Raw genomic sequence first — 27,927 nt, 5'->3', positions numbered from 1 at the left:
AAAAAAAAAAAAAAAAAAGCAATGGTGTGATCTCGGCTCACTGCAGCCTCTGCCTCCTGGGTTCAGGTGATTCTCCTGCCTCAGCGTCCTGAGCAGCTGGGATTATAGGCATGCATGACTATCCCTGGCTAATGTTTGTATTTTTAGTAGAAATGGAGTTTCACTATGTTGGCCAGGCTCATCTCGAACTACTGACCTTAAGTGATCCACCTGCCTTGGCCTCCCAAAGTGCTGGGATTATAGGTGTGAGCCACCACACCTGGCCTGGAGGTCAGTCGTTTTTCTTTATGTAGGCATTTATTGCTCTGCTGCCGTCTGGTAGTTTTCCTCTGGAACTGGGATTAATATTGGATCTGATACTATACCAGTATACTTTTAAAATCGTATGTTAAAACTATGTTTCTTCTTTTGATGTTGGAGGTTGATTTTTTTCAGAAATTTATGTTATAATTTAGATACGCATAGTTCAATTTTAAGAATAGATAACATTTTTATGACTATTTTAGAGTTTTTATTTTAAGTACATTGTGGGAGTGGTTGTCTAAATGAGCAGTTTGGGAATTTAGTACATGGAATTCTGGAGGTAGTACCAATATTTTGGAATTATGTAGCATCATTTCCTTAATAGTTTTCACTTATATTTTTACTTTCTCTTCCAAAGTATTTATGACTTGGAAATAGTTCAGAAATTATATAATTATGGCTCAGTTTCATAATAGATCATTGCTGTAGCCTCTAAACTGTTATGCCTTTTATAGATTTTTTTTTTTCTTTTTTTGTTATACACTGGGAAGAAACTTAAGGTAAATTTTAGTTCATACATCGTAGACGAGCAGTTTAGCAGTATTTTTAAGAGGCTTCTTATTTGGGAAAATGAAGAAATTACTTTCTTTGATCATCTTTGAGTAAATTTTTAAAAGAAGATATTATGTATAATGTTACTGCTTTTAATGGAATTTTCAGATTGTTGTAAGCAAATACTTAATCTGTGTAACCCCACCCAAGTCAAGAATAGAACATTGTAAGTACTTCAGAACTTTGTGTAATTTTCACAATTGGTTTAATCCAGGAAGAAAATAGGCAGGGGAAGGGATATTAATCTAGAGACTATATAGATATCTGTTTACTGAATAGAGTCTCAGTTACTTTACAAACATTCATTGAATTCATCTAAGCCTGTTATGTAAACAGGCCCTTTGGGGAATTGAAAAGAAAGGTTTGTTGTTCTATCTGTGGTACCCAGAAACCAGAGCAAAGGCCTTTGTGCCTTTTGGCTGCTTGCTGCCATTTTCAAAAGTGTCACTCTGTTCAGACAGGTAGGTACTTTCTAGATTTAGGCAGTTGAGAAGACTCCCCCCTAGGCCATGCCATTTCTGATGAAGGAATATGTTTGATAGTGAAGATATCCCTTTCAAGGTCTAAAAAAATGGCAAAGCAAGTTTGGTCCAAATGTCTCTGTCTTTATTCTAGCAGTTTTTCTGGCAACATCTGTGCTCAGATGAGTATGGATTCTTAATTGACTGTTAATTCATTCAAAATTACAGCACAGTGTTATATGCAGTCACTGTGCGAGGTGCTGGTGATACCAAAGCAGATAGTTTTTGTTCTTATAGGGTTTGCATGCTATATTTATGGCTGTGTTACCTACAAAGAAGAGTAGTGTTCAAGAAGCTCCGTATATCCCATCCTGGCTAACACGGTGAAACCCCGTCTCTACTAAAAAATACAAAAACTAGCTGGGCGAGGTGGTGGGCGCCTGTAGTCCCAGCTACTCAGGAGGCTGAGGCAGGAGAATGGCATAAAACCCGGGAGGCGGAGCTTGCAGTGAGCTGAGATCTGGCCACTGCACTCCAGCCTGGGTGACAGAGCGAGACTCTGTCTCAAAAAAAAGAAAAAAAAAGAAGCTCCGTATATTATGTAACAAATGACTGCAGTTAGAGGTGTGTGAGGAGCATTGCAATGTATGGGTCACCAGAATTGCTGGGCTTGGAAGATAATTTAGAGCCTGGCTCATGAAACTTGATTTGTTGTCAGAATAATCCAGAAAGCTTTAAAAAAAATATAGATTCCTAGGTGTTATCCACAGTGATATTATTAGTAATGTTTGTGAAAAATTGCTTTAAAATTGAAGTTTTGTTATTAAAATAGTTTTAAATTGACTAGAGCACTTAGTTATTTAAATAAGAAATCTATTGGCCAGGCACAGTGGCTCACACCTGTAATCCCATCACTTTGGGAGGCTGAGGTGGGTGGATCACCTGAGGTCAGAAGTTTGAGACCAGCCTTTCCAACATGTTGAAACCCTGTCTCTACTAAAAATATAAAAATTACCTGGGTGTGGTTGCAGACACCTGTAATTCCAGCTACTTGGGAGACTGAGGAAGGAGAATTCCTTGAACCCAGGAGGCGGAGATTGCAGTGAGCCAAGATCTTGCCACTGTACTCCAGCCTGGGTGACAGAATGAGACTCTGTCTCAAAAAACAACAACAAAAACAACAACAACAAAACACTATTGTTTGTTCTGTAAAAAAGACTTGTTTTTAAAAGTAAACTGCATTTTAAAATATAAACCCAAATTTTTATCTATAGGGTTTAAGTGTATGCCTGAATCTTTTGGATGGTTGGCATATGACATCATAGAGTTGCACTGTGATTACAGTGTTATAAATTACTTTTTTTTCTAGTTAAGGCCTCATTAAAAATCAGATTTGGCTGGGCACAGTGGCTCATGCCTGTAATCCCAGCACTTTGGGAGGCAAGGCGGGTGGATCATGAGGTCACGAGTTCAAGATCAGCCTTGCCAAGATGGTGAAACCCCATCTCTACTAAAAATACAAAAAATTAGCTGGGTGTGGTGGTGGGCACCTGTAATCCCAGCTGCTCAGGAGGCTGAGGCAGAGAATTGCTTGAACCTAGGAGGTGGAGGCTGCAGTGAGCCAAGATTGTGCCACTGCACTCCACCCCTGGGCGACAGAGCAAAACTCTGTCTCAAAAAAAAAAAAAATCAGGTTTATAAAATGTTGGCTTATGTTGCTTTTAGGTACTGCTCCTGTCCTATATTACCCATTGTAGGTAATATTAATGAAACTGCATAATTTGATGAAGTACCCTATTCTAGTTTATAGGTTAAAATGTAACATAAAATATTAGGATACTTTATAAGCTTTCTGTGTTGATCAAAATTGGGAATAGAAGAAAGTTTGAGAGTCTTAATATGAGTATATACATATATAGATGTGGAATTATAGACATAACTTTGTATTTTAATTATGCTTCTAATTAAGGGAGGAGAAAGTTCTGAGAAGAAACTATTAACCTTTAAGAGATGAACTTTTTTCAGAGTATCATTGTATAAATTAGTTTTTTAAAAACGTTTTTAATGATGCCCAGAAATTCTCCATCAAAGGTGGCAGTTTTAGATACCTTAGAAGTAAAATTATCTGCTCTTCCCTCTGTTCCAGTCTAATAGCATTTATTAATTAAGTAGTGTAGTGGGAAAAACTGGGTGATTGTTTGGATGCTTACAACTATTTAATGTGGGGAAAAAAATGAGGACTGTTAAATGAGAAGCCAAACTCTTGCTTTGAAATAGCACTGGGTAATTTCAAAGCTCTCAGGCTGATTCTCCAGCTACTTTGCTGAGGTCTAGCTTAGTGGAGAGTTTTGTGAAGTGATAAATATGAAATATTTGTTTAATATAGACTTCCATTCTTATAAGCGCAACTGAGGGTTTTTGTTTGTTTGATTTTTTTTTTTTTAATTCACAGGGAGAATGATGAGTCAGCGAAAGAAGAGAAATCTGACTTAAAGGAAAAATCTACAGGAAGTAAGAAGGCCAATAGATTTCATCCGTATTCAAAAGACAAGAATTCGGGCACTGGAGAAAAGAAGGGTCCAAATCGTAACAGAGTTTTCATTAGCAACATCCCATATGACATGAAATGGCAAGCTATTAAAGATCTAATGAGAGAGAAAGGTAACTATCTCTGAAATAACCCACTGTTGGATAATCTTCATATAGACAGGGGAGGGAACTACACAAACATTTTTATTCCTCTGAGCCACGCAGACTCAAAAAATTGATTTTTATTTCTTGACATGTGAATTAATCTTTTCCTCTTCTTTCACTTGACACAATTTCATTACAAGGTAGTATGGATATTTTTCTTTTTGCCATTTTAGTGGGATAGTAGCGAGCCAGCATATGCATGCCACCAAGAATTTTGTTAAAGTGATTGCTTTGTCTAGTTGAAGTTTTTATAGATTTTAAAAGGGCTATTGCATCAGTTAAGTAATACATTTAGCGTGTTAAAGAATGAATAATAAGGTCTGATTATATTTTTTCCAAAAGCTGTTTTGTTATTATCTTGGTGGAGTCTGGAATCTGGCTGTGGAATTTATTTTGTTTGCATTGTCATGACTGCCATGATGCTGTCTTTGCAGTTCTAAATTAAAATTGCATTACTGCTGTTGCAGTTTTGTTTTCAGAATAATCTGAAAACCTTCATCTTATATACATGGTTGGTTTTGGGGAAAAATAATTTCAATACTTGATCTTGTAAAAGTTAGTTTTGTTATCTCTTGAAAAATTGAGTTTCAACAGTCCTGCAAACTATGTACTTGGCTTTGAGGCTGATCTCTTCTAATAAATTTTTTTTAAAAAATTGCATTGGTGTGTCTGTTGTAAGGTGACAACTATTTGATTGGTTTTATTCATTGACTTTATTTAGAAAGTGTGTGGCTTGCTGTGAAGCATGATTTGTAAATTTAGTTTACTGATGGCAAACATGATTGAAGACATTCAGGTAGAAAGTCACCTTAAAACAGCTGTTGTGTGTAGGCTGACCAAAGTTATTTGAAAAGTGCTAATGTTGATGTTTTTTAATATGATAGGTTAAGGGACCATTTGTATGTATATGTGCATTTGTTCACCAACTATATCATGCTGGCCAAAATATGATCTGTAGTATGAATTAGGTTAATATGGTTGTTAGCTTTTTTTTAGAGAACGTGGATGATGTACATTTCTGAAAATTAGTTAAATTTACATAGCCATTGATAGGAGGTATGCTGGTCTGGTTTTGATTGTTGGTGAATAATAGGTGCTTCTCTGTAGAGTTGTGCACAGGTGTGCAGTAAAGCAAGATACTGGTGTTTAAATGTATTGTTTCTTGGTATCTTCCTTTTGTATGTCTTATGTAGTTGGTGAGGTTACATACGTGGAGCTCTTTAAGGATGCGGAAGGAAAATCAAGGGTAAGTGCTGTGGGCAATAATCTGCTTGAGGTTTAAAAGTTCCTCAGCAGTTTACTTTTTGTATAATACTTGTACCAGTTTTTGGAAACTTAAGTTTCATTTTGTTTTACTTTATTATACAAGATTTGAGGCTCTATACCAGCAAGTCTGACACTTATACAAACCTCGCTGCCTGGAAGGGATGGGTTTTGTAAACACTCAAAAAGGGCATTCACTTTTCCAATGCTCTAAGGTAATACTTCTTCTTAGCCAGTAAGATTTTAGCATAGGATTTTTTTGTTGTATTTTGATGTCTTCAAGGATACTTTAAAAGTCACTGAATTGATAATATTCCTGAGTTTTTTGAGGGGACTATAGCTTAAAGGTGTTAGTTCAGAATGTATTTTTGAAATTTTACTGAAAAGCTCAATTTGGTAGCCTGCAGGACTACATAAGAGGCAGTGCTCTGACCAATTGGTATGAATGACATTTACGATCACATTGACATAGAAGGAATTGGTTGATAGTATATTTTGATTTTTAGCAACAAGAATGCAATATACTGAAGAATACAATGGAAAACTCTTAGCAATGTTTAATTATGTTAGTAAAACCAGTTGGGTGCATGATGAATAAAAACTTTGTCATTACATTCAAATGGGACTTTGGCAATCACAGGGAATTTTTTTTAAAAATAACTCTCCAAATTAATTTATTACTAGTTTGTAGGTGATTTTTACATACTTTCAACTGGGTGCTGTTAAATGTGCAGCCAGTTTTAATCTAATAGAGAACTTGTTAAAGATAAAATTAATATTCACTATTTTGATTTTAATAGAATTGAAAAATATGTCGTAGATAATACATCTTTTGAAAATATTTGTAACTATAGAAGGATAGGTATATTGGAGCCTTTAGTTATTTCCTTGAATTACTGTTGATTTAATTTGTGCAGTGACATTAGTTTTAACTTAATGAAAAGTCACCTAAAAGTAAAAACTGTGCTCCAAGCTTGTTACATGTTAGATTCTACTGTTTTTAATAGATATATTTTAAAATTTAGAGAAAATTTGTGGTTCCTCGCCTGTTATGTTCTGGAGATATAAAAGGTGAAGTGATTCTACCATATTATTAATTGCCTTAATGATTGAAATGTTAGAACTGATTATTCATGTACTGATCTAAAACTTTTTTTCTTTTGCATATTTTGACAAATCTACCTGGATATAGGGTTGTGGGTAAGAAATTTTTTCTTCCAGTATCTTAAATTAAATTAAACTTTGGAAAAAAATTAGCACGTAAACATTTCCTATAAATTTTTTCCCTGTTAAGTGTGGTTGAATTCAAAGATGAAGAATTTGTAAAGAAAGCCCTAGAAACTATGAACAAATATGATCTTAGTGGAAGACCCCTAAATATTAAAGAGGTAAGATTTCTTATATTTAGAATTTAAACATTTGACTATAAAGACATGCTTTCCTTGGATTTTCAATTTGGTAATATATTTGCCTGACTACAACTTTTTTTTTAAAGCATAGATGTTTATTAAAGCATTATATATTGATGATAATTTTATTTGTACATGATTTTATATTTGCTTTTAAGCAGTTATCCTATATACTTGATTTGTTCCAAGTTGTTAAAAATAAAAGCACATAATTTTTATAAATTTGAGGACCTAGAAATTCAAAGGGGATAAACTTAGGGGCTGAGTTTATTTGGTACAGACATTTTCAATTTTTAGATTTTGTTATTTAATTTGAGAAATATAACATCCTTGTAATTGATAATTAAAGGTCAGTTGATGCAAATATGTTATGGATTTGAATAAAACTGATACTCACTTTTTATCAGAGTTACTTGGAAACTGTACTAGATTAAAATTTAAGAAAAAATTATAACTCTATTAGTGAAATTTATAACTAGAAGTTGGGATCCCCTAAAATGGAAATGTCCTCTTTGTACAAAATTGTAAGCAGTGTAAATAGGTAGACAAAAAATGACTAGAAGATACAAACAAATCATTTACAGTTTAACCTTGAGAATGATTGGCTTGAATATCCCTCATCTTCGTGGGTTCCTTTATTTTGTATTGTTAATCTTAATAGTTTGATTACAGACCTGTTACATACATATACTTGCTAAAATCTGTTAAAAGAGATAAATAGTGTAACTTTGGGACCCTGAAGATTTTGTACTACTGATGCTAATCATTGGTTGTAGAGCAGTACTGTCAACATTTAATTGTATAGTATTTAATTGTATAGTAATGATTTGATTCCTGGCTTTATCACTTTCTAGTGGGTGTCTGGACATGCTACTTAATTCTCTAAACTGAAGTGATTGTAGTAGTACTGCTAATAATAGAGACATACCTTGGAGCTATTGCAGGTTTGGTTCCAGACTACTGCAATAAAGCAAATAAAACAATAAAGTGTGTCACATATATGTTTTGGTTTTGCAGTACCCATAAAAGTTACATTTATACTATACTATATTCTATTTAAAGCAATAGCATTATGTCTAAAAGCACAATATACATGCCTTAATTCAAAAATACTTTATTGCTGAAAATGCTAGTGATCATTTGAGCTTTCATTGTAGTCTTTTTGCTGGTGGAGAGTCTTGCCTCAGTGCTGATGGCTGCTGACTGATCAGGGTGGTGGTTGCTAAAGTTTGGGGTGGCTGTCACAATTTCTTAAAATAAGAACAGTGAAGTTTGCTGTATCAATTGACTCTTCCTTTCATAAAAGATTTCTCTGAAGCATGTGATGCTGTTTGATAACATTTTACCTATGGTAGAACTTCCTTCAAAATTGAAGTCAGTCCTCTCAAACCTGCTGCTGCTTTATCAACTAAGTTTATGTAATATTCTAAATCCTTTGTTGCCATTTCAACAGTGTTCATAGTATATTCACCAGGTGTAGATTCCATCTCAAGAAATGACTTTCTTTGCTCATACGAGAAGCAACTCCTAATTTGTTTAGGTTTTATCATGAGGTTGCAGCAATTTAGTCACATCTTCAGGATCCACTTCTAGTTCTAGTTTTCTTGCACTTTCAGTTATGTTCACCATTTAAGTCTTGCAGCCCTAAAGTCATCCATTAGGATTAGAATCTATTTATTCCAAACTCCTGTTAATATTGATATTTTGGCCTTATGAATCACAGATATTCTTAATGACATCTAGAATGGTGCATTCTTTTCAGAAGATTTTTAGTTTACTTTGCCCAGATCTATCAGAGGAATCACTGTCTATGACAGCAATAGCCTTACGAATTATATTTTTTAAATAATCAGACTTGAAAGTTAAAATTATTTCTTGATTCATGGGTTACAGAATGGATATTGTGTTAATAGGCCTGCAAACAATGTTAGTCTTCTTGTATATCTTCTTTCGCACTCTTGGGTGACAAGTGCATTGTCAATGAGCAGTAATATTTTGAAAGGATTTTTTTTTTTGAGCAAGAGGTCTCAACAGTGGGCTTAAAATATTCAGCCAACTATTCTATAAACAGATGTGCTGTCATCCAGGCTTTGTTATTTCATTTATAGAACACAGACAGAGTAGATTTAGCCTAATTATTAAGGGCCGTAGGATTTTCAGAATGGTAAATGAGCATTGACTTCAAGTCAACTTAAGGTTACCAGTTGCATTAGCCCCTAATAGAAGAGTCAGTGTGCCCTTTGAAGCTTTGAAGCCAAACCCTGACTTCTCCCTTCTAACTCTGAAAGTCCTAGATGGCATCTTCTTTCTATAGAAGACTGTTTCATCTCCACTGAAAGTCTGTTGTTTAGTGTAGCCATCTCATCAATGATCTTAGCTGGGTCTTCTGGATAACTTGCTGCAGCTTCTACATCAGCACTTGCTGCTTCACTTGTACTTTTATGTTATAGAGATGGCTTCTTTCCTTAAATCTCATGAACCAGCTTCAAACTTTTCTTCTGCACCTTTCTCACCTCTCTCAGCCTTCATAGAATTGAAGAGAGTTAAGGCCTTACTCTGGATTAGGCTTTGGCTTAAGGGAATGATAAGGCTGCTTTGATCTTCTGTTCAAACCACTGAAACTTTCAGACCACTGAAATGTTGTAAGCACAAACAAGTGAAGTATCTTCATAGTTCAAGAAGCATCTTTTCTGTTGTGTTATCCTTCCCCAGAGGTAACAAGTATTAAATTTTGTGTTTTTACCCGTTTTTGAAATAGCATTAAGGCTGTTTCACTTTCTCATCATTCACGTGTTCACTGGAGTAGCACTTTAAGTTTCCTTCAGGAACTCCGATGCAAGAGGCCTGGCTTTTCACCCGTCTGAACTTTTGACATGCCTTCCTCACTAAGCTTAATCATGTCTAGCTTTTGATTTAAAGTGAGAGACTTGCAACTCTTTCTTTTACTTGAACACTTAGAAGCCATTTTAGAATTATTAATTGACCTAATTTCAATATTATTTGTGTCTCGGAGTAGGGAGGCCTGAGGCGAAGGAGAGAGATGGGGAACGGCTTGGTCGGTGGAGCAATCAGAACATTCATTGATTAAGTTCTCTGTTTTATTTAGGCAGAGTTGATGGTGCACCAAAACAATTAAAACATCAAAGATCCTAATCACAGATCACCATGACAGATAATAATGAAGAAGGTTGAGATATTGCATGAATTACCAAAATGTGATACAGAGACACAAAGTGAGCACTTGTTGGGGAAATGGTGCTGATAGGCTTGCTGGACACGGGGTTGTTACAGACTTTCAATTTGCAACAAGTGCAATATCTGCAAAGTGCAGTAAAGTGAAGCACAATAAAACGAAATGTGCTTTTATTTACCCAATAGGATTTTTTATGAGGATTAAATGAGATACATGGTAAAAAGCTCTGGCATCAGAGAACCTCTCTAACTCAGGGTAAATTACTTAAACTTTCTCCTTTGTTTTCGTATTACTAAGATGGGGGTAATAATAGCACCTACCTTGTGCTATCAGGACTCGAAGAGTTAATATATGTAAACCATTTAGTGTTGGCTATTTATTATACTTGTGATATTACCATTATACAAAGCACCAAGCACAGTGCTCAAAATATTTTAAACTACATAATCAATGTTAGCTGTAGTAATAATGATTGTTATTCCTGTCCAAGAGTCTCTTGTTCCTGAGTGTGAGATAATAGCTTGAAATTAAAGGCCATGCTACCAACGTATAACATGTATCCCAGGTCCCTTTATTTGAGTTTGCTTCCAAATTATTCTAGTCCTGTTTATGTCTGGGGGTTTATTATTTAAAAAGTTATTAGCGGGAATGTATAGAAAAATTTTGACTGTTGTGATTTGTGTCAGCCAATTATTTGGTGGTTTTTATGTATAAGCCAGGGCCGGTGCTTCAGAAATATGCTGGTATCTTAATTTTCTTTAAATTATGATAATCAGAATGATAATTTTGAGGATTATGTTAGGTTGGTGCAAAAGTAAATGCAGTTTTTGCCATTAAAAAAAAGCTTTGAATTAAAATAATGGCAAAAACTGCATTTACTTTTGCACCGAGCTGACGATTTTCTGTTTTCTATTTCTCTTCAAAGGACAAGTACTACAGATTCTTAGTGTCTTTTTCTTTTATTGGAAAAAAAAGTTTGTTGGATGCTAACTATCAAAGCCATGTTATTGTGTTCCTTTAAGTTTCAGCATACTGTAGATTCTCAGTAATATTTCAGAGACCCTGCAGTTATATAATCCAAGTTGAAAGAGGATGCCACCATTTTTAACTTTTTTTAAGAGAGAAAAAAAAAGGCTAAATTTGGCCCAACTAAATGATGAGGGATTTATTCAGTTGACTTTTTTGGATTAATGTCACTTTGGCAGTCCCTTTCCTGGGATATCTGATTTATAGAGGTGTGGGTGGAATGAATGCTTAGAACTGCTACTGAGGAAAGTCAAAGGAAGGTGTATTTCCAATGTTCCTTAACAGACTTTAGAATTACATTTTTTGTTTCATTTAATTAAATGCAGAATAGTAGTGGTTATAAACTGCTACTGTAGGCCCTCCAAAAGCAATAGCAGTCAGTAACCAGCAGACTGACAGCAAGGGGAAAAGAAGAGTAGAAGTCATGTTATATAGTAGGTGGTTTGTTTTATATACATTTTATTTTATATATGTTTTGTATATGCATGCGTGTATTGTATGTGTGTATATTTCTGTCATATATATGTGTATAAAAGACAGATGAGCACAGCAATACATCTTGTTAATGTAACAAGCGCAGACAACTGAAATAGCTTACTATACTAGTTCAGGAAACATCTTCTCTTCTGAGTTATCTTTCTTCCCCATAGGTAGCCACTATCCTAAATTTTGTATTTTTACCTCTTTTTTAATCCTCGGACCTAAATAATTTATTATTTATTAACATGTTTTGAAGTATTCTTTGATACATTTTTTTTTCTTTTGTAATCCTTTTTATTCCTTCATAGTGAAGAAGTATGTTGGAAGCCAGAATGGTTTTATTATTTCATCTACCTTTCCATCTTTTATTCTCCATCCATCCTAGATAATTTATTAAAGTCACCCAACTTCCTTTTTATTAGTACTGTATTCCCAGACTGAGGCCAGCAAAGTAGATTTGATGGTTGCCTTTACACTTCATCTTAGCCTAAAGATGGAGAAGTGATGATGATGATTACCTTTAACATAATCATTTGGCATTGCAGATGATAGTCTATCAGTGTGTTTATGTGGTTTTTGTTTATTCATTTTAGTTTTTTAGTATTGTACCTACTGGGGTGAGTGAGAAGGACATTTATGTTTGTGTGAGTGCATGTGTGTGTGCGTGTTTGGTTTTGTTTAAAGGGTAGGGTGTTTCTCTTACAAAATTAATGAACCTAACAAAAAAACAATGTTTAATGTAATTTCTCACTTGGACACTTAGCCCTCCTTTATCTCTCCCCTCCTCCATCTCAGGTTATAATCATTGTTGAAAAAGGTAAGAGTTTAGAAGGTGGGTAATTGTATTTTGTTCAGGAATAAAATTTACAGATTACAATCGACCATCCTATCCTCTACCCTAGTATTTGGGTTTTATAACAGTCTGTTCCACTATTGAAAAGCTTTGAATTAGTCTGAATTTGGCATTCCATTGGGCATCCAGTAGTGAGAATTCACCATTCCTACATTTTGAAAGGAAAAGTCGCAGTGAGTACTTCGCTCTTCTTTGAGTTAATTGTATGTATACTTGTACCCTAGTGTGAGAGCAAAATTAAACTAATTTCAAGTTCTTAAGTGGCTTTAGTGATTGGAAAAAAGTATTTAACTGACATCTCTGGAGGCTGAAATCTTTTGTCTATCCACAGGTTTTTGTGGGACTCAATTCTCTGAATGAGAAAAAAGGCTCACTCTTCAAGAGGGTCAATAATTTGAGTCAGAAGGGATAGCTACTGTAGAATTTAAGTTGTTATTTTAATTATATAGAACTGATGTATTTAGTGGAATTTAACATTCAATGTGTATTATAGGATCCTGATGGAGAAAATGCTCGTAGGGCATTGCAGCGAACAGGAGGATCGTTTCCAGGAGGACATGTCCCTGATATGGGATCAGGGTTGATGAATTTACCACCTTCCATTCTCAATAATCCAAACATTCCTCCTGAAGTCATAAGTAATTTGCAGGCCGGTAGACTTGGTTCCACAATTTTTGTTGCCAATGTAAGTTCAAGCTTTAGTCTAAAACGTGTCATTCAGATAGATAGATAATTTGATTAAATAAATGAGTTATAGGTTTATAAAACATTTTGCTTGTTTTTATTTATTTTTTATTTTTAACTAAAGTAAGTGAAACAGTAATTATTGTAAACTCAAAATCAATTGACGTGTATACATACGTATATATATATATATATACACACACACACACAGACACACAAGGTTAGAGTTTAAATACAACTATTTGGATTTTTTAAACACAGAACTGTGCAACTTATACACATTCAAGCAGTTCTTGAAATTATATATGTTGTGGTTTATATTGGTAAATGGATTTCTTTTTTGTAGCCTTGATATTTGTGAATATGCATGTCATAGTTGGTTTGTCATTTGTTCTAAGCATTTGAAAGTCAGTGAAAACAATACTTTTCAAAATCTGGATTTCTCTTGGTAAAAATAGATGTGCAAGTTTCAAATGTAAAAAACAGGTTTGAGCAGTTTGAGAGATGATTTTGGAAATTAAAAAAAATAAGGATAAGGAACAATGTAGATGTAGCTTTAATGATTTTAAACAACTGAAGATGCTTTTAAATTTGAACATTATCGATATGTTGTTGAACTAGAATTATAGTTCTTTATGGTTTTAAGAGTTTAGAAAAGATTCTTTTGTATTTGCAGATGGGGAGAAGGATTTATTAGGTATGTAACTATACAATTTTATGTTAAGCTTGACTTCAAAGTTGGTTGGAAGAAGCTAAAGGAAGTGTTCAGCATAGCTGGAACTGTGAAGCGGGCAGATATTAAAGAAGACAAAGATGGCAAGAGCAGAGGAATGGGCACTGTCACTTTTGAGCAAGCAATTGAAGCAGTTCAAGCAATTTGTATCCTGATTTACATTTCAGCATTGGTTATGAGGTTGAAGAAGCATAATACCACCTTTTTTTTTGGCAGGGGGTAATTGAATTTAAGGTTGCCTGGCTAAGAGATGTGTGTTAGACTTTAGTCTCCAGCAAATAAAACCCTTACTAGGTCCAAGTATTAAAGTCACTCTTAAAACTTGAATTGGCCATATTGTACAGGGCTGATATGAAGTTTTTTCTTTTCTCTCTTCCTACCGCAATTAATTGTATACATGCATTTAACGATTGTGTAATCCATTGTATATTAATGAATTTACTTTAAGCGAAGCCTTACAAGTTTACTTTTTTCAATGGTTGAATTAAAAATACATCTTATTGATGAAATAAAACCATAAAGCAAAGAATTGAATATTTTTTTGAGTATGTTTTTTTGAGTGGCTAATACCAATAAGTATTAAAGATGTTAATTAAAATATCAGAGATAGTTGGACTGTAAGATTATTAAAAATTAGTTTGTGTTCTGGTATAATTTTATAGTTATCTTAACTGGCTTTCCTTGACTGAACCAACAGCTATGTTCAATGGGCAGTTTTTATTTGATAGACCTATGCATGTGAAAATGGTGAGTTCCTGTATATCACTTCAACCTCCAACCTCTTCAAATCTTTTATTGGCTCTCTTCTACATTACAGTTCTTTCTGGTAATATGTTAACCATATTATAAACTTTCTCGCAATTAGGATGACAAGTCTGTTCCTCATGAAGAGTACCGTTCACATGATAGTAAAACACCGCAATTACCACGTAAGTAAAAGCTATTATGAGAAACGACATAGGCTTTTTTGGGTTTGTTTTATTATGTGCTAAGCAAAACTTTGTTTTTGTGCCTACATCCTAGTTTCTCACAATTTGGGATTAGTTTGGAGTTATGCAGATAGTTTGGCACTATTGATTAGGAAGACTGTTGTGTGCCATTTTTGTTTTCTTTTTGGTAACTTTTCCTGACTGATCAGCAATACATTTAAAAATGTTTGATAAATGTATACACTTGAAGGAAAAAAAGTCCTCTCTCATTTCGCCATCTGTGGGTAACCTCATGATAACATTTTTATGTATTTTCTTCCAGCCTTCTATGTATATTTTTTACATAGTTGGGAACAAAAATAATTTTGAATTATTTTTTGTTTAACATTAGAGTACAAGCATTTTCTCATGTTGAAAATTATTTTCAAATATTTTTATTGGTAGTATAATAGTCTTTTTTTTTTTTTTTGAGACAGAGTCTTGCTCTGTCACCCAGGCTGGAGTGCAGTGGCCGGATCTCAGCTCACTGCAAGCTCTGCCTCCCGGGTTCACGCCATTCTCCTGCCTCAGCCTCCCGAGTAGCTGGGACTACAGGCGCCCGCCACCTCGCCCGGCTAGTTTTTTGTATTTTTTAGTAGAGACGGGGTTTCACCGTGTTCGCCAGGATGGAATAGTCTTAACATAGATGTTCCATAACTATTTCGCTGTTCTGTATTTTAGGTGTTTTAACTTTTATTTCCTTTTGAGTAACCATAGAGTAACACATGCCTTTTTGTTCACAAATCTTTGTAATGTTTTTGGGTACTTCCTTCAGACAGATATTCTGAAGTAGATTTACAGTTCTCATGGGTTAGTATTATCAAATTGTTTTCCAAATGACTATAACAGTATAATATACTTATTGTATTATGTGTCTCAGTGCCTCCTTTGAAAAGTGGGGATAATAATGGTGTCTACTTCGTGGGGTTGACATGAGTATTACGTGAATTAATATATGTAAAGCACTTAGAATCATTTTGCATAAACACTCAGTAAATATTAGCTATTGTTTTTACTATTTCACTGCATCTTCTCTGGTTTTTAAAGTATTCTTATAAGAAATCTTAAATATACAGACAAAAGTAAAATTACTCATATAGTTATCATATGCCATATTTGTTGTAGATTTTTTTCTTTAAAATAAATAAAATTTTACAGGTAAAATGGAGCTTCCCCATCTCCCTTGCCCATCTTTCAACTTATGCCTTACCCAGAGGAAACAACTTATGGATAGAGTATTTATCATTTAGGTTTTAATAATTTGACTGCACATTTGTACATCCATAAACATAGGGAATCGTTTTGTTGGATTTAAAATTTTGTTTGAGTGATATCATAATGTATTATGTAACTTGCTTTTTTTGTTTAAAATTGTTTTTGAGATTCATTTATGTTGATAGATGTAGCTCTAGTTTCTTCATTTTAACTGCTGATACCACATTTTGTACATTTTTCTGTTTTTTAGGTTATTTTAAATTTTAGTTATTGTGTATTAAGTTGGAAACTATTTGCTCTTTTTTATCAGAATTATATATTCTCTTTATATTTGCTAGAAATTATGTGTAAAACTGGCCTTCATCTGTTGTTTCTGGGAAGTTTTTAACTACTGATGGCTTATATTTTCTATCGTTTTTTGAGTCAATTTTTGTAATTTCTGGTTTTCTAAGGATTTTTTCTATTTTTGTTCATTTTCAAATATTTTGGCATAAAATTATCTCTAAGTTTTTGCTACATCTGTGGTTCTGTTTTAAAAATTCTGAATGTTTACAATTTTTAATTTTTTCTTGGTTAATTTTGTTAGAAATTTGTCAGTTTTAATGGTGTATTCAAATAACTGAATTTGAATCTTTTGTATTTTTAATTTCTGCTCTTAGCCTTATTATTTTTTTCCTTCTCTTTATTGGGGTTTAGTTTGTTTTTGTCCTAACTCCTTAAGTTGAATGCTTACTTCAAATTGGTAGCTTTTCCTTTCTAATGTAAGCAGTTATGACTATAAAGTTACTACATGGGTTTTGCTATGGAGCATTTTTATGTTGGGTCAGTTTTTAGAGTATTTAAAAATTACCATTATGGGCTGGGCATGGTGACTCACACCTGTAATCCCAGCACTTTGGGAGGCTGAGGCAGGTGGATCACTTGAGACAAGGAGTTCGAGATCAGCCTGGCCAAAGTGGCGAAACCCTGTCTCTACTAAAAATACAAAAAAAAAGTAGCCAGGTACGGTGGCGCATGCCTGTAGTCTCAGCTACTCAGGAGACTAAGGCAGGAGAATTGCTTGAACCTGGGAGGCAGAGGTTGCAGTGAGCTGCGATTGTGCCACTGCACTCCAGCCTGGGTGACAGAGGGAGACTCTGTCTCCAAAAAAAAAAAAAAAAAAAAAAAAATCACCATTATGATTTCTTATTGAGCCATGTATTATTTGAAAATAGAAGTTTTCAATTTCCAAATGTATGAGGTTTTTTTTTCTTTGTACTTTTTCGTTTCAATCTAGTCAGAGAACATGGTTTATATGTGAGAGTGATTCTTTGGAATTAATTTGGACTTATGGATGGCCTACCCTATGGCACATTTTTCTTAGTATTCTGGGTATAGTTGGTGAGTGCAGTGATCTATATATGTTAATCAAATCAAGTTTGTTAATCATTTTAATTGTCTTAGATCCTTACTAATAATTTTTTCTGCTGTAACACTGTTTATTTTATTATCTTATGTGTCTAGTAAAATTGCCCATTAGAATAGTGGATTTGTCTACTTTTTCTAGTTTTTACTTAAATATTTTTAAGCTAGCTTAGTAGGTACATCTAGATTAGAATTGATATATTTTCCTAGTGAATCAAAAATTTTATAGGGTGATTTTTTTCTCTAGTAATTACTTTGAGTCTTTGGTCTAATTTTAATGTAAGTAAGGCAGCTTTATTTTGTTTTGTACTTGCCTGGCACATTTTTCCTATTTTTTTACTGTTTTAGGCACACCCCTTATAAATGGTGTTATTGCTGGGCTTAGACTTTTTAAAAAACTCACTTCGATAGTTTTTTTCCCCATAAAATTGAAGAGTTCAGTTTCTTCACATGTATTGGTTCGTTTGGATTAATTTCCATTATATTATTTTGTGTCTTATTTTTCTGTCTTACAAATACTTATTTTTCTCCTATCTTGGATTGTTCTGGATATTTTAATATTTCTATGAAGCCTGAAGTTAATGTAATTATTATTTTATGTAATAGTAGACTGACCTTTCGATGCAGTCACTTTCCTACTGAATTATACTATCATTGCTCAGCGTTTTAGTTCTGTATTATTAGTTCTGTACTTTTTTTTTTCTGTCCTGCAAATTAGACAATGTTATTTACCATTTTCTTGTGTCATCGCTCCTCTGCTTTTATGGACTCTGGCACTAATTTTTTTCCTCTGAAGCATATATGTTAGAAGCTCTTTTAAGTGAGGATCTTTTATTTGTAAATTCTCTCAATTTTGGTTTTTAAATGTCTTCAAAGACAGTTTAACTTGTTGTATAGTTTAAGATTGATAATTATTTTCTCTAAGCGCTTTGAAAGTATTCTACAGTCTTCATGTTTACACTGTTGCTATTAAAGTCAGCTATTTGTTGAATCGTCCTTTCTTTATAAGTAATCTGTCGTTGTAGCTGATTTTAAGACTTTGGTCTTTGTTGTGCAGTTTGACAACAAGAACCCAAGTTTTAAAATCAGCTCCATGTCATTATGCAAGTAACCTAAGGTCTCAAAAATTTCTTCTTTTATGGATAATAGACGTGGAAACACTTAAGGTGCCATATAAGTATAAATAAATATTTATATCAATGAGAAAACTAGGTAATGTAATATTTGCCTTATTCAATGTTATACTTTTATGGTTATTGACTTTTTAGTTTGATTTGAACCATTTAAAAAGTAATTATCAAATTTTAAGTGGGTCTGCAAATTTGGGCAAGATGCTCATTTTCAGATATGTGTGCCGTATATAAGGTGATAAGATATTACTCAAAATCCTCTAGGTATTTTATTATTCCTTTCAGTGCACCTTTAAGTGGGGTGTAAGGTGTACTTTATAGTATATCATGTTTTATTTCATAAAACACTTCTCATTAATAAATGGTTTTATAGTCGGGCTTCAGTGTGCTACTTTCTAGATAAAAACAAGAACCAGTGCTCTTACTTGAAAATTTGCAGAAATTGTAGAGATGCTACTACAGGTATATAGCTCTTTAAAAATGTTTATTGCCAATTAGTTAATCATATATGGATCTTGGTAATAATTGTTCTCATTTTTGTTTTAGGTGGTCTTGGAGGCATTGGGATGGGACTTGGTCCGGGTGGACAGCCTATTAGTGCCAGCCAGTTGAACATAGGTGGAGTAATGGGAAATTTAGGTCCAGGTGGTGAGTATTCTAACTTTCTTTTTTCTTTTTAAATGATACATATGCTAGCTAATAAAGCCTCCATTGATGTGGTCTGTAATAATGTTTAAAGGACTCTAATTAATAGTTAGATATGTATGATGTCACTTGATTCTGAAAAAGGAATGAAACCTTGAGCACAGCTGACATGAAAGAGATAGGCAGAAGTCAGGAGAGTTTCTCTGGGGCCAGCTGTGTTGTAGCTAGCCTTTTAGCACTTTGGATTTTGAAATGTCTTTAAGGCAGAAGGAGAATATATCATGTATGTACAGTATTTATGGAGTAGCTGAAATGCTACCGTATCATGGGCAACTGAAATTTGTTTATCCAGTTGGGAAGGTAGCTTTTCAGTTAGTTATTTGGCTGGAAGAACTCACAGTTCATTTTTAGAGATTGATTTTTAAACTTTGATGTTAGGACCCTTTTATATCTTAAAATTTGTTGAGAACCCAAAAAGGTTTGTTTATTTAGTTATAATTACCAGTATTTACTGTATTATAAATGAAAAATTAGAAATTAAAAAAATTACATATTAAAAATGATAAACTCATTATATGATAAACTCATACTTAAAAGCTTTAAGAAAATAAACTGTTTTTCAATGCAGAAAAGAAATTGGTGAGGAGAGTGGCATTGTTTTACCTTTCCACACATCTTTTTAATGTTTGACTTAATATTGCTCTTATATCTGTTTCTGCATTTAGTTTTTTGTGATATTGTACATCATATAGTCTTTGGAAAATTCCACCTTAAACTCAGGAAAGTGAGGGTAAAACGTCAAATAATGTCTTCATAGTGTTTGGTGACTTAAGTAGTTTTGACCTATTGAACCCTAAAGAGTCCCTGGACCATACTTCATGAATTACTGGTTTAATTGATGGACTAATAAATGCTATCAGATTCCTATTTTTGTCAAGATGTTGTAGTCACATTTTAAATTATGAGGCTCATTATCATCATCATTCTGATCCAAACAAGTTTTCTCCCTTAGCCTTAGACTCTCACACCTACCTACCCTCTCCTAAATCATACTATTTATATTTGTAAAATTTCTACTGCTCTTTTTAAGTGCCATGGTTAGAGAGTCCTTACATTCTGGCCTGATCTCTAAATCTGCTGTAATGATATTTCTGTGTCTATGCTGGAAAAAAATCATTGATAGTAATATTTCTGTGTTTATTGTGGGAAAAAAGTGAATGATTACCTAGTTCTAGATATTCTCTAACTGAATGTTGTGGGGTTACTAGTGAATTTTGCTTTCTTGTCTAATAAATGTTCAAAGAAACCTTTTTGAAGACTCATGATTAGGCAGCTGCTATGGCATAGCACTTTAAACCATGCCTCCTGTACCTTACTGCTTCTCTAGTGTTTCATTGTGGTTATACCAGTGGTATCTATTTTGCTATAATGCATTATATCATCTTTTAGTCATAAAAGTAAAATATACTTAAAGTACATACTGTGTATTTTATTTGAGGTATGGGAATGGATGGTCCAGGTTTTGGAGGAATGAATAGAATTGGAGGAGGTATGTATAAAGATTTGTTTTTTTGTATGTACCCATTACCATTTTTAATAAACTAGAAACTGTGTTGAGAATTCCATGAAAAAAGAAGTCATGGTTTATTGTTGGCTCATGTTCTAAAGGCTGCTAGCAGAAATTGAGCCTGGTACATACTTAAAGGAAGGTGATGTGTTAAGAAGTAGCTGCACAAGGTAGGGTGGATGTAGAGCTTACTGGTGAGACTTAACATTTACAAAATGTACCTTTCAGCTACATCACTGACAGTCGGATCTCAAAATGAATCTTTATTCCATAGGAATAGGGTTTGGTGGTCTGGAAGCAATGAATAGCATGGGAGGATTTGGAGGAGTTGGCCGAATGGGAGGTAGGTAAATGTATGCAGTGGGAAATGTGGGCACATTTAGTTTTCCCTATTATTAAAGTTTCCCCCCTATAACTTAGGAATGGGTGCTAAAAATGTCTTCAGAAGGCATGTAGGCACTAGGAGATAAGGACAGGCCTGGTGGGAATGGGGATGATATGTGTGGCATGTGAGGTAAATTGGATAAATGACAGACTATTTTGTTTTTGTGACTTATGCTGTTTTTTTTATAATTTAGATACATTCCTGAATGTTTTCATCATGCATTGATATATTTGAAAAAGGTTAATTTGTTGCACAATTTTTTCAGAGCTGTACCGTGGTGCGATGACTAGTAGCATGGAGCGAGATTTTGGACGTGGTGATATTGGAATAAATCGAGGCTTTGGAGATTCCTTTGGTAGACTTGGTAGGGCTGGCTGCATACTTCTTTTCTTTTTGTAGGCTATAATTTTTGCAATTTGGTTTCTCTTTTTTTGTGAAAAATCAGAAATCAATGTTTTATACAACTTATTACCTGAAGAAAACACTTTAAGGATTTTAATATGCTAGCTCTCTTTTTCAACATCTTACATATTTGAACTCTATTTTCAGAAGACTTTATGCTTTTCAATTATTGTAAATGAGAGCACATAGTACCTTGGGAATTTTAAAGTATGATTATTTAAATTAATTAGTATATTATCTTTCCATCCTTGTTTAGGCAGTGCAATGATTGGAGGGTTTGCAGGAAGAATAGGAGCTTCTAACATGGGTCCAGTAGGATCTGGAATAAGTAGGTTTAAATTTTACTAGAATTTATTCAGTAATATTTGAGTGCTTGCAAAGACTTTGCAAGAGTAGTTATTGTAGTATAGTAATACTTTGTTCTTATATGTTAATGTGTCTTGCTATAATTTGAGAAACCTTGATAATTGAGTGAAGCCTTTCTGTTTGATTATTGTTTGAAATTTCTAAATTTACTGTTTGAATTTTACTTCTTTGATATTTCTAAACTGTGTGTTAACGGCCAATCCAAGAACCTTCTTTCCAACTAGGGAATCTGGGAATTTCTCTGATCATGTGTCAGGAACAAGTTTTGCTTTAGCACCAACTTTGTTTCCTTTCTTATTTTCTATAATAGCTATTAGTGACTAGCTTATTTTATTTGTAAACATCTATGTCTCTTGGTAAATGCAGATATAAACACTCTTAGGCATCTCCTGAGCTTGAGTCAGGCTAAGGTTGAAAGAGGTACTTATTTCTTTTCCTCTTGAACCTTTCCCATAATAGCATCAAGAGTAGTTGCAACACCGGGGAATGCCAAATCTCCCATCCGTCCATTTCCACTACTACCTTTTAGGCCTTACAGTAAGCCTGAATACATGGATTATTTATTATTATTTTTTTAACCTCTTTTGCTTACTGGGACATGTCTCTGAGCTCTCCATACTTTATTGACTTCCTTTAATTGATGAAATTTCACAAACGGAAAATACAACCTATTTAAACTATTCTAAGAGTAAATTCTAAAATCCTGTCAGCTGAAGACATCTACTTCCATTGTATCTTGCTCCTCATTTTATTCTTCCTTCCATCATCTTTTAGCCTCAGCCATTTCCTGTTAGTCCTAACTTCCGAATCTTCCTCTTTTATCTCAGTGTCTGTACTTCTGTTTTCCCTGATTTTATATTGGTTATTCACAAAAAGCCAATTTGAGGGTGATGTTGAGTTTTAGAATTTCCATGTTTGGGGATATTACGTACAAGACAAAAGGTTTGATAATGAGTAAGATGGGAGTAAATGAAAAGGACAGGAAATCGAGTCGGTGCATAAGAATGATGTAGGTATGAGTTCGGAGCTAAATTCTTAAGCTCTGGCTAACGGGGAGTGATAGCATTTTTTGTTCCCTTGACAAGTTCTGTATAATATTGAGATTAAAAGTTATGTTTTGCTATGATTATTGAATTACCATGAGAATAAAAACTGGGAAACAGAGGTGAAGATGCTGAGGTGAAAGATAAGCTAGGAAAGGGATATTTGTAGGAGAGTACGGTGAGAGCGGCTTAAGTGCTAGAGTTGTAATAATTTGAATTTATCTCTGTGTATCTTTAGCAATTATTATGCTTGATATTATTGGAAAATAAAAATAAGGATAAGAACAACTGTCATGTTATTGGAAGCAGTGATTGGTAGAGGATTTATATATTTATATATTTAATGATCAGAATATAATTTTATACAGTTACATATGTATAATGTATTTATACGGTGGCTAGAATTTCTCAGCTAACTAAATATATACTGAAGCAAATTCTGTTCTTTGGAAAGTTGTTATGTTATCTGTATGAAAATAATTTTATCTTTGTATATTATTTAATTATATAAACAAATTAATTTTCCCCCTTCTTTCTCAAAAATGATTATCTCTTCTTCTTTTCCTCCTTTCTCCTCTTCTCCTTTTCCTTATGTTTTTGAAACAAAAACACAAAATTCCCAAATCCCCCTGTCCTTTCTTGAAAATCCAGGTGGTGGAATGGGTGGCATGAACAGTGTGACTGGAGGAATGGGGATGGGACTGGACCGGATGAGTTCCAGCTTTGATAGAATGGGACCAGGTATAGGAGCTATACTGGAAAGGAGCATCGATATGGATCGAGGATTTTTATCGGGTCCAATGGGAAGCGGAATGAGAGAGAGAATAGGCTCCAAAGGCAACCAGATATTTGTCAGAAATGTAAGCAAATAAATATTAAGGATAATTGAAATTCTTTTTTTTCTTGTATATGTGTTACTAATACCTCTTTTCATTCTAGCTGCCTTTTGACTTGACTTGGCAGAAACTAAAAGAGAAATTCAGTCAGTGTGGTAAGTATGCAAATAACTGCAGATATGTTGATACTGATTATGGAGGAAAATTGGTTTTAAACTTTTATACGCTGTGTTTAGACCTTTGCCTGTCCAGATGCCTGTTCCTGGATAGTCTTGATAGTGGGCCAGGTCTAATTCCACTTCAAATAAATGAATTATTTCACTATCTTTTGACTTAGAGCAGTGCTATTACTACTAGGTAATAACAAGGTTTAGGTAACAAGGTTTAGGATATATCCTATTATTGTTTTCTGTTAATAAAGATAGGACTTATTTTATTACCTCATTTTAAAAAGATAAATATATTATAATTGTTTGCATTAAAATTTTTTTCTCGTGAGAAACATTAATAAGTGGTATATTTATTTCCTTGTTTGTAGTATAGTGCAGTGGATTATCAGCATAACCAACTGAGATGCTGATGTCCAATTAATAAGGGAGTTAATAGATGAGACCCATTCTACATACACTGTATTCCTTCCCAGCACAGGAAACCTAGGTGGTAGCATACAACCCACTACTGGGAATGCCTTGGACATGGGTATATTTTGTTTGCCCTTCTTATTCTTTTATAAACTATTCTTGACCATAATGATACTACTTATACAACCTTAATGTTCTGTAGGTCTGTGGAAGATTAGGTTGTTTATTACTTTTAAAAAAGAACTTTTTATATACCATACTTACTTTTGTTAAAAAATATCTTAATTGACTAAATTCTCACTTTTTGTTTCTTTTGCAATAATGGGAGAATTCATGTGAGTGTTATAAAGTAAAATATTTTTTGCTAGTATTAATATTTTTCTGCTATTGTATGGAATCTCAGAGACTGTAGTCACAATAGGAAGTTACATAAGGTAGCATATATATAATTTCTGAGGTCAGGTAGTATATAGATAATTTCTAAGGTCATGTCACAAAATAACCTTTGTGGCCACTACAGAGATAATATTATCTCATATTTCTTTATGTCTACTCTTTTGTAGCTTTTATTTATATTAATGGTTATTTGTTCAAGTTTTCTTCCATCCTACGTGGAAACTCTTGAAGGCAAGAACTGTCTTTTTATCTTAGCTCCTTTTGTTGCCTCTGTAGTATAGTAAGAGTTTATGAAAAGTTTGTGAGTTAAGCATTCTGGGTAGATGTTCATTTATTCAGTAATTTATTCATTAAATCCACAAACATATTTTTGGCAGTCTGCTAGGCACTAGAATTTTGAAGGTGAAAAAAGTCAGATGCCCTCAAAGAACATACAACATGAATTTGTCTAGGATGTTCTGTTGACTTTCTTTCTTGATCATCCTTTTATTTTGCACTAATCAAAAATTCAAGAAAAAGTTGTTGAAAACAAGTTAACTGGTTAATAGTCACCATTAAGAGAAAGCAAAATAGTAAAGTGGCATTGAGGTATTGGCCTTCTTTGCAGGGGTGAGAAGATCTACCAGAATGAGTAAGCAGTATCTGGCAGCAGTGTCTGGCCGTGAATCCTGTAGACTACAGAGGAAAGAATGTATATAGGGTCTTAGTGAAATACATCAAATGACAAGCAGTGGCAGCAAGTATAATCTCTGTTGATGTTGTTTCAGTGAAAAAAAAATCTCCAAATGAGATATGACATTATGTTAAAAGTAGAAATGAAACTTAGCAAGATAAAGAGCAAAGCAGGACAAAGAAATGACAATGAAAAGGTGACCAATGTTGAGGTGACTGTTCTTTATTCTTTGTAGTCTGCTTTCCTTTCGAGGTTAGATATGAGCAAGGCTTGCAGCAAACTTCACGTCTTTGGTGGGCTTCTGGTTGGAGTGGCCTGATGACCTGAGGACATCAGCAATTGCAAGACATTTTTTAAATGGAAAAAGCATTCTAATCTACATAGAAAATTTTTACAGTATTTTAGCCATATAAAATAATGGTTAAATTATTGTTCTTTACTTTGCTATTTTAGCTCTATCCTTATAATCCTTTTTTGATTATAATCATATTTTAAGATTAATGATTTTTGTTTTATCAATTCTTTTGTAAAAGTCTCTGACTCTTAGATTTTATATTAAGATAATACCATATTTACACAATTCCCTATATCTCCCTTATTTTTAACCTTGAACTACATTGATGGGAAAGAAAGTTATAATAATACCGAATTAAGTGTCCAGCTATTGACAACTATACAAATTATCTAGCTAGTATGAACTGAATCATCCATTTTTCTGCCATGTCAGTTATTTATAAATCTTTTTCTTAGTATGAGACATTTCTTTTTAACATGCTGCAAGCCAGTAATGGCCTCTTGGGCAGTAAAAGGCAGTCTTCTGTTGTTATTCTTCTTCTTGTAAGTCCAAAGAGAGTAAGTATATTCTCTTGCTTACTTCTTAGTAAGAATCTAGTAGTACTCCATGCATCACCCATAAACAATGTCTGTCAGTAAAGGGTATCACTGGCAACCCCTCTGCTTATAAATTGTCTCTAGTGATTAACTGTTTTTGATGGAGTAATTACAAAGGCTGAGTAAATGTTATTTTATGGGTTATATTACCTTCAATAGAACATTTTCTCAACCTTTGTGATTCGGAAAAGATTGCTTTCATATCTTTCCAAATATAACAAGATGAGAAGTAAGTGAATGTAACTGCTGTTTTCTAATTCCATCAAGCCCGTGAAGGTAATGTTTTTGACCCTAGCTGGTAAGATACACGTCTTTCCTGTAGCAAAAGAGATCTTTCTTTTTATCTTGCCTTGTATAATTCCTCAGAGAGATGCATTTTCAAAAAGGCTGAGTATAAACAAATTAACCTGTTTGGTATTGGACCCCACATCATTTCAGTTTGTACTGATGGAGTCACATGGACATAGCCTTTTAAATGTGCTCCCATGTCATCTGTGTACTGTAGCTGCATTCTGGCCTTCTGGCTCAGTATGATGGAAGACTATAACATTTTAGAACTTCAGCACAAGGAAAACCCATTCTCAATTATTCTTGCTATAAACCATATAAACAGATATAACTTTGTTCCACAGATTTCCATTATGTAGTATTTCTACATCAGTATGCTTGTTAACTGCGTGGAAAATGAAGGCTTATGGTAGATTTTATTGATTAAAGTACTTGCTGCTCCAAGCATTTTGAGTGGACTTTAGAATAACTTAAGAGTAAAAATGCAGTAATAGTACAAATGATATATGATGAGCATTCATTGATAGGCACTGTCTTTCGTTTGTAAAGAAACAACAGAAAACTTTGCTTTTCTATTCCTTATATCCTTATTATGTTTTCTTATGGTAGAATGTCTGATTTTCCTTTTTTCATCCATGGTTGTGTTAACAGCTTCATGTAGGCAGTAGATTTTATTGAACATTCTTTAATTTGGTCTATTTTTACATGTGTTTTTTAACCAGCATATCCCAAAATATACCCCACAAGATGTCAATAGGCTGGGTTAAATAAAACAGAAAGGTTTCTTTTACTGTGGGACGAATCTTTTTATTACTAGTATATGTAACAGCAATATGTTTGATTATTCTGTGATACTGATTTCTCATGGCATACTATTTGGTCCTGTGCTGTTGCCAAAATAGCAGTCCTGTTTTTGTTTTCTTGGAATCGCACAAGATTATTAGATAATTAACTTAGTTGAGGAAGTTCTCAAAGCATGTAAAAAGTCAGACAGGTCTGATTTTAATCAGCTATTTGAAACTAATTTTTTTCTCCTGAATTATTTATCGTTAGAAAAGAAAATATTTCAGTTGTTGTTTTTATAGGATCAGGAAGAAACTTAGAAAATTTATAACTGTTTCTGGTTCTGTCCTGCTGGGATTCTTTTTGGGGGAGCAGTCTAACCATGAAACAAATATTTATGGGCTACCGTCCATATAGCTTGAACATCAGAACTGTAAGAAAGTTCAAGTATCTTAGCTGAGGGACCTTGTCAACTAGAAAATTTTTTAGGTCATTGCGAGGTCAGGAATTTGGAGGTCTGAGTGCTGATTTCTAAACTGAAAGAGACAATTTAAGAGAAAAACAAAGAAGAGAAACTGTCCTGAAAGATTGAGAGAAAGATTATGCAAGAAATAGTGACATATTTTCCTTTGAGGTATTGAAGAAGATTTCTTGCTTAGATGAACTTTACTATTGCTAATAAACCTATGATGGGATACTTAAG

General features: G+C 33.7%; 1 protein-coding gene across 3 annotated transcripts in view; it reads left to right on the top strand.

Annotated features, from left to right (window-relative positions):
* The window catches only part of MYEF2 (myelin expression factor 2), a 39,056-nt gene that overhangs the window by 6,505 nt on the left and 4,624 nt on the right, over window positions 1-27,927 (top strand). For 2 of the 3 annotated variants that reach the window (XM_011928560.1, XM_011928559.1), the window contains exons 2-16: window positions 3,769-3,977; window positions 5,204-5,256; window positions 6,466-6,473; window positions 6,568-6,661; window positions 12,728-12,919; window positions 13,644-13,797; window positions 14,349-14,398; window positions 14,517-14,580; window positions 18,915-19,016; window positions 20,512-20,562; window positions 20,855-20,923; window positions 21,231-21,329; window positions 21,624-21,695; window positions 23,428-23,636; window positions 23,716-23,767. In XM_011928560.1, coding sequence (XP_011783950.1) covers window positions 3,769-3,977; window positions 5,204-5,256; window positions 6,466-6,473; window positions 6,568-6,661; window positions 12,728-12,919; window positions 13,644-13,797; window positions 14,349-14,398; window positions 14,517-14,580; window positions 18,915-19,016; window positions 20,512-20,562; window positions 20,855-20,923; window positions 21,231-21,329; window positions 21,624-21,695; window positions 23,428-23,636; window positions 23,716-23,767 — 1,478 coding nt within the window. The remainder of the gene's footprint in view (window positions 1-3,768; window positions 3,978-5,203; window positions 5,257-6,465; window positions 6,474-6,567; window positions 6,662-12,727; window positions 12,920-13,643; window positions 13,798-14,348; window positions 14,399-14,516; window positions 14,581-18,914; window positions 19,017-20,511; window positions 20,563-20,854; window positions 20,924-21,230; window positions 21,330-21,623; window positions 21,696-23,427; window positions 23,637-23,715; window positions 23,768-27,927) is intronic. The other variant, XM_011928561.1, reaches the window with a different exon arrangement.

Source organism: Colobus angolensis, unplaced genomic scaffold, assembly GCF_000951035.1.
Source record: "Colobus angolensis palliatus isolate OR3802 unplaced genomic scaffold, Cang.pa_1.0 Scaffold78, whole genome shotgun sequence".
Taxonomy (NCBI): Eukaryota; Metazoa; Chordata; class Mammalia; order Primates; family Cercopithecidae; genus Colobus; species Colobus angolensis.
The sequence above is the reverse complement of the archived record's forward strand: the minus strand, read 5'-3'. Positions and strand labels throughout refer to the sequence as shown.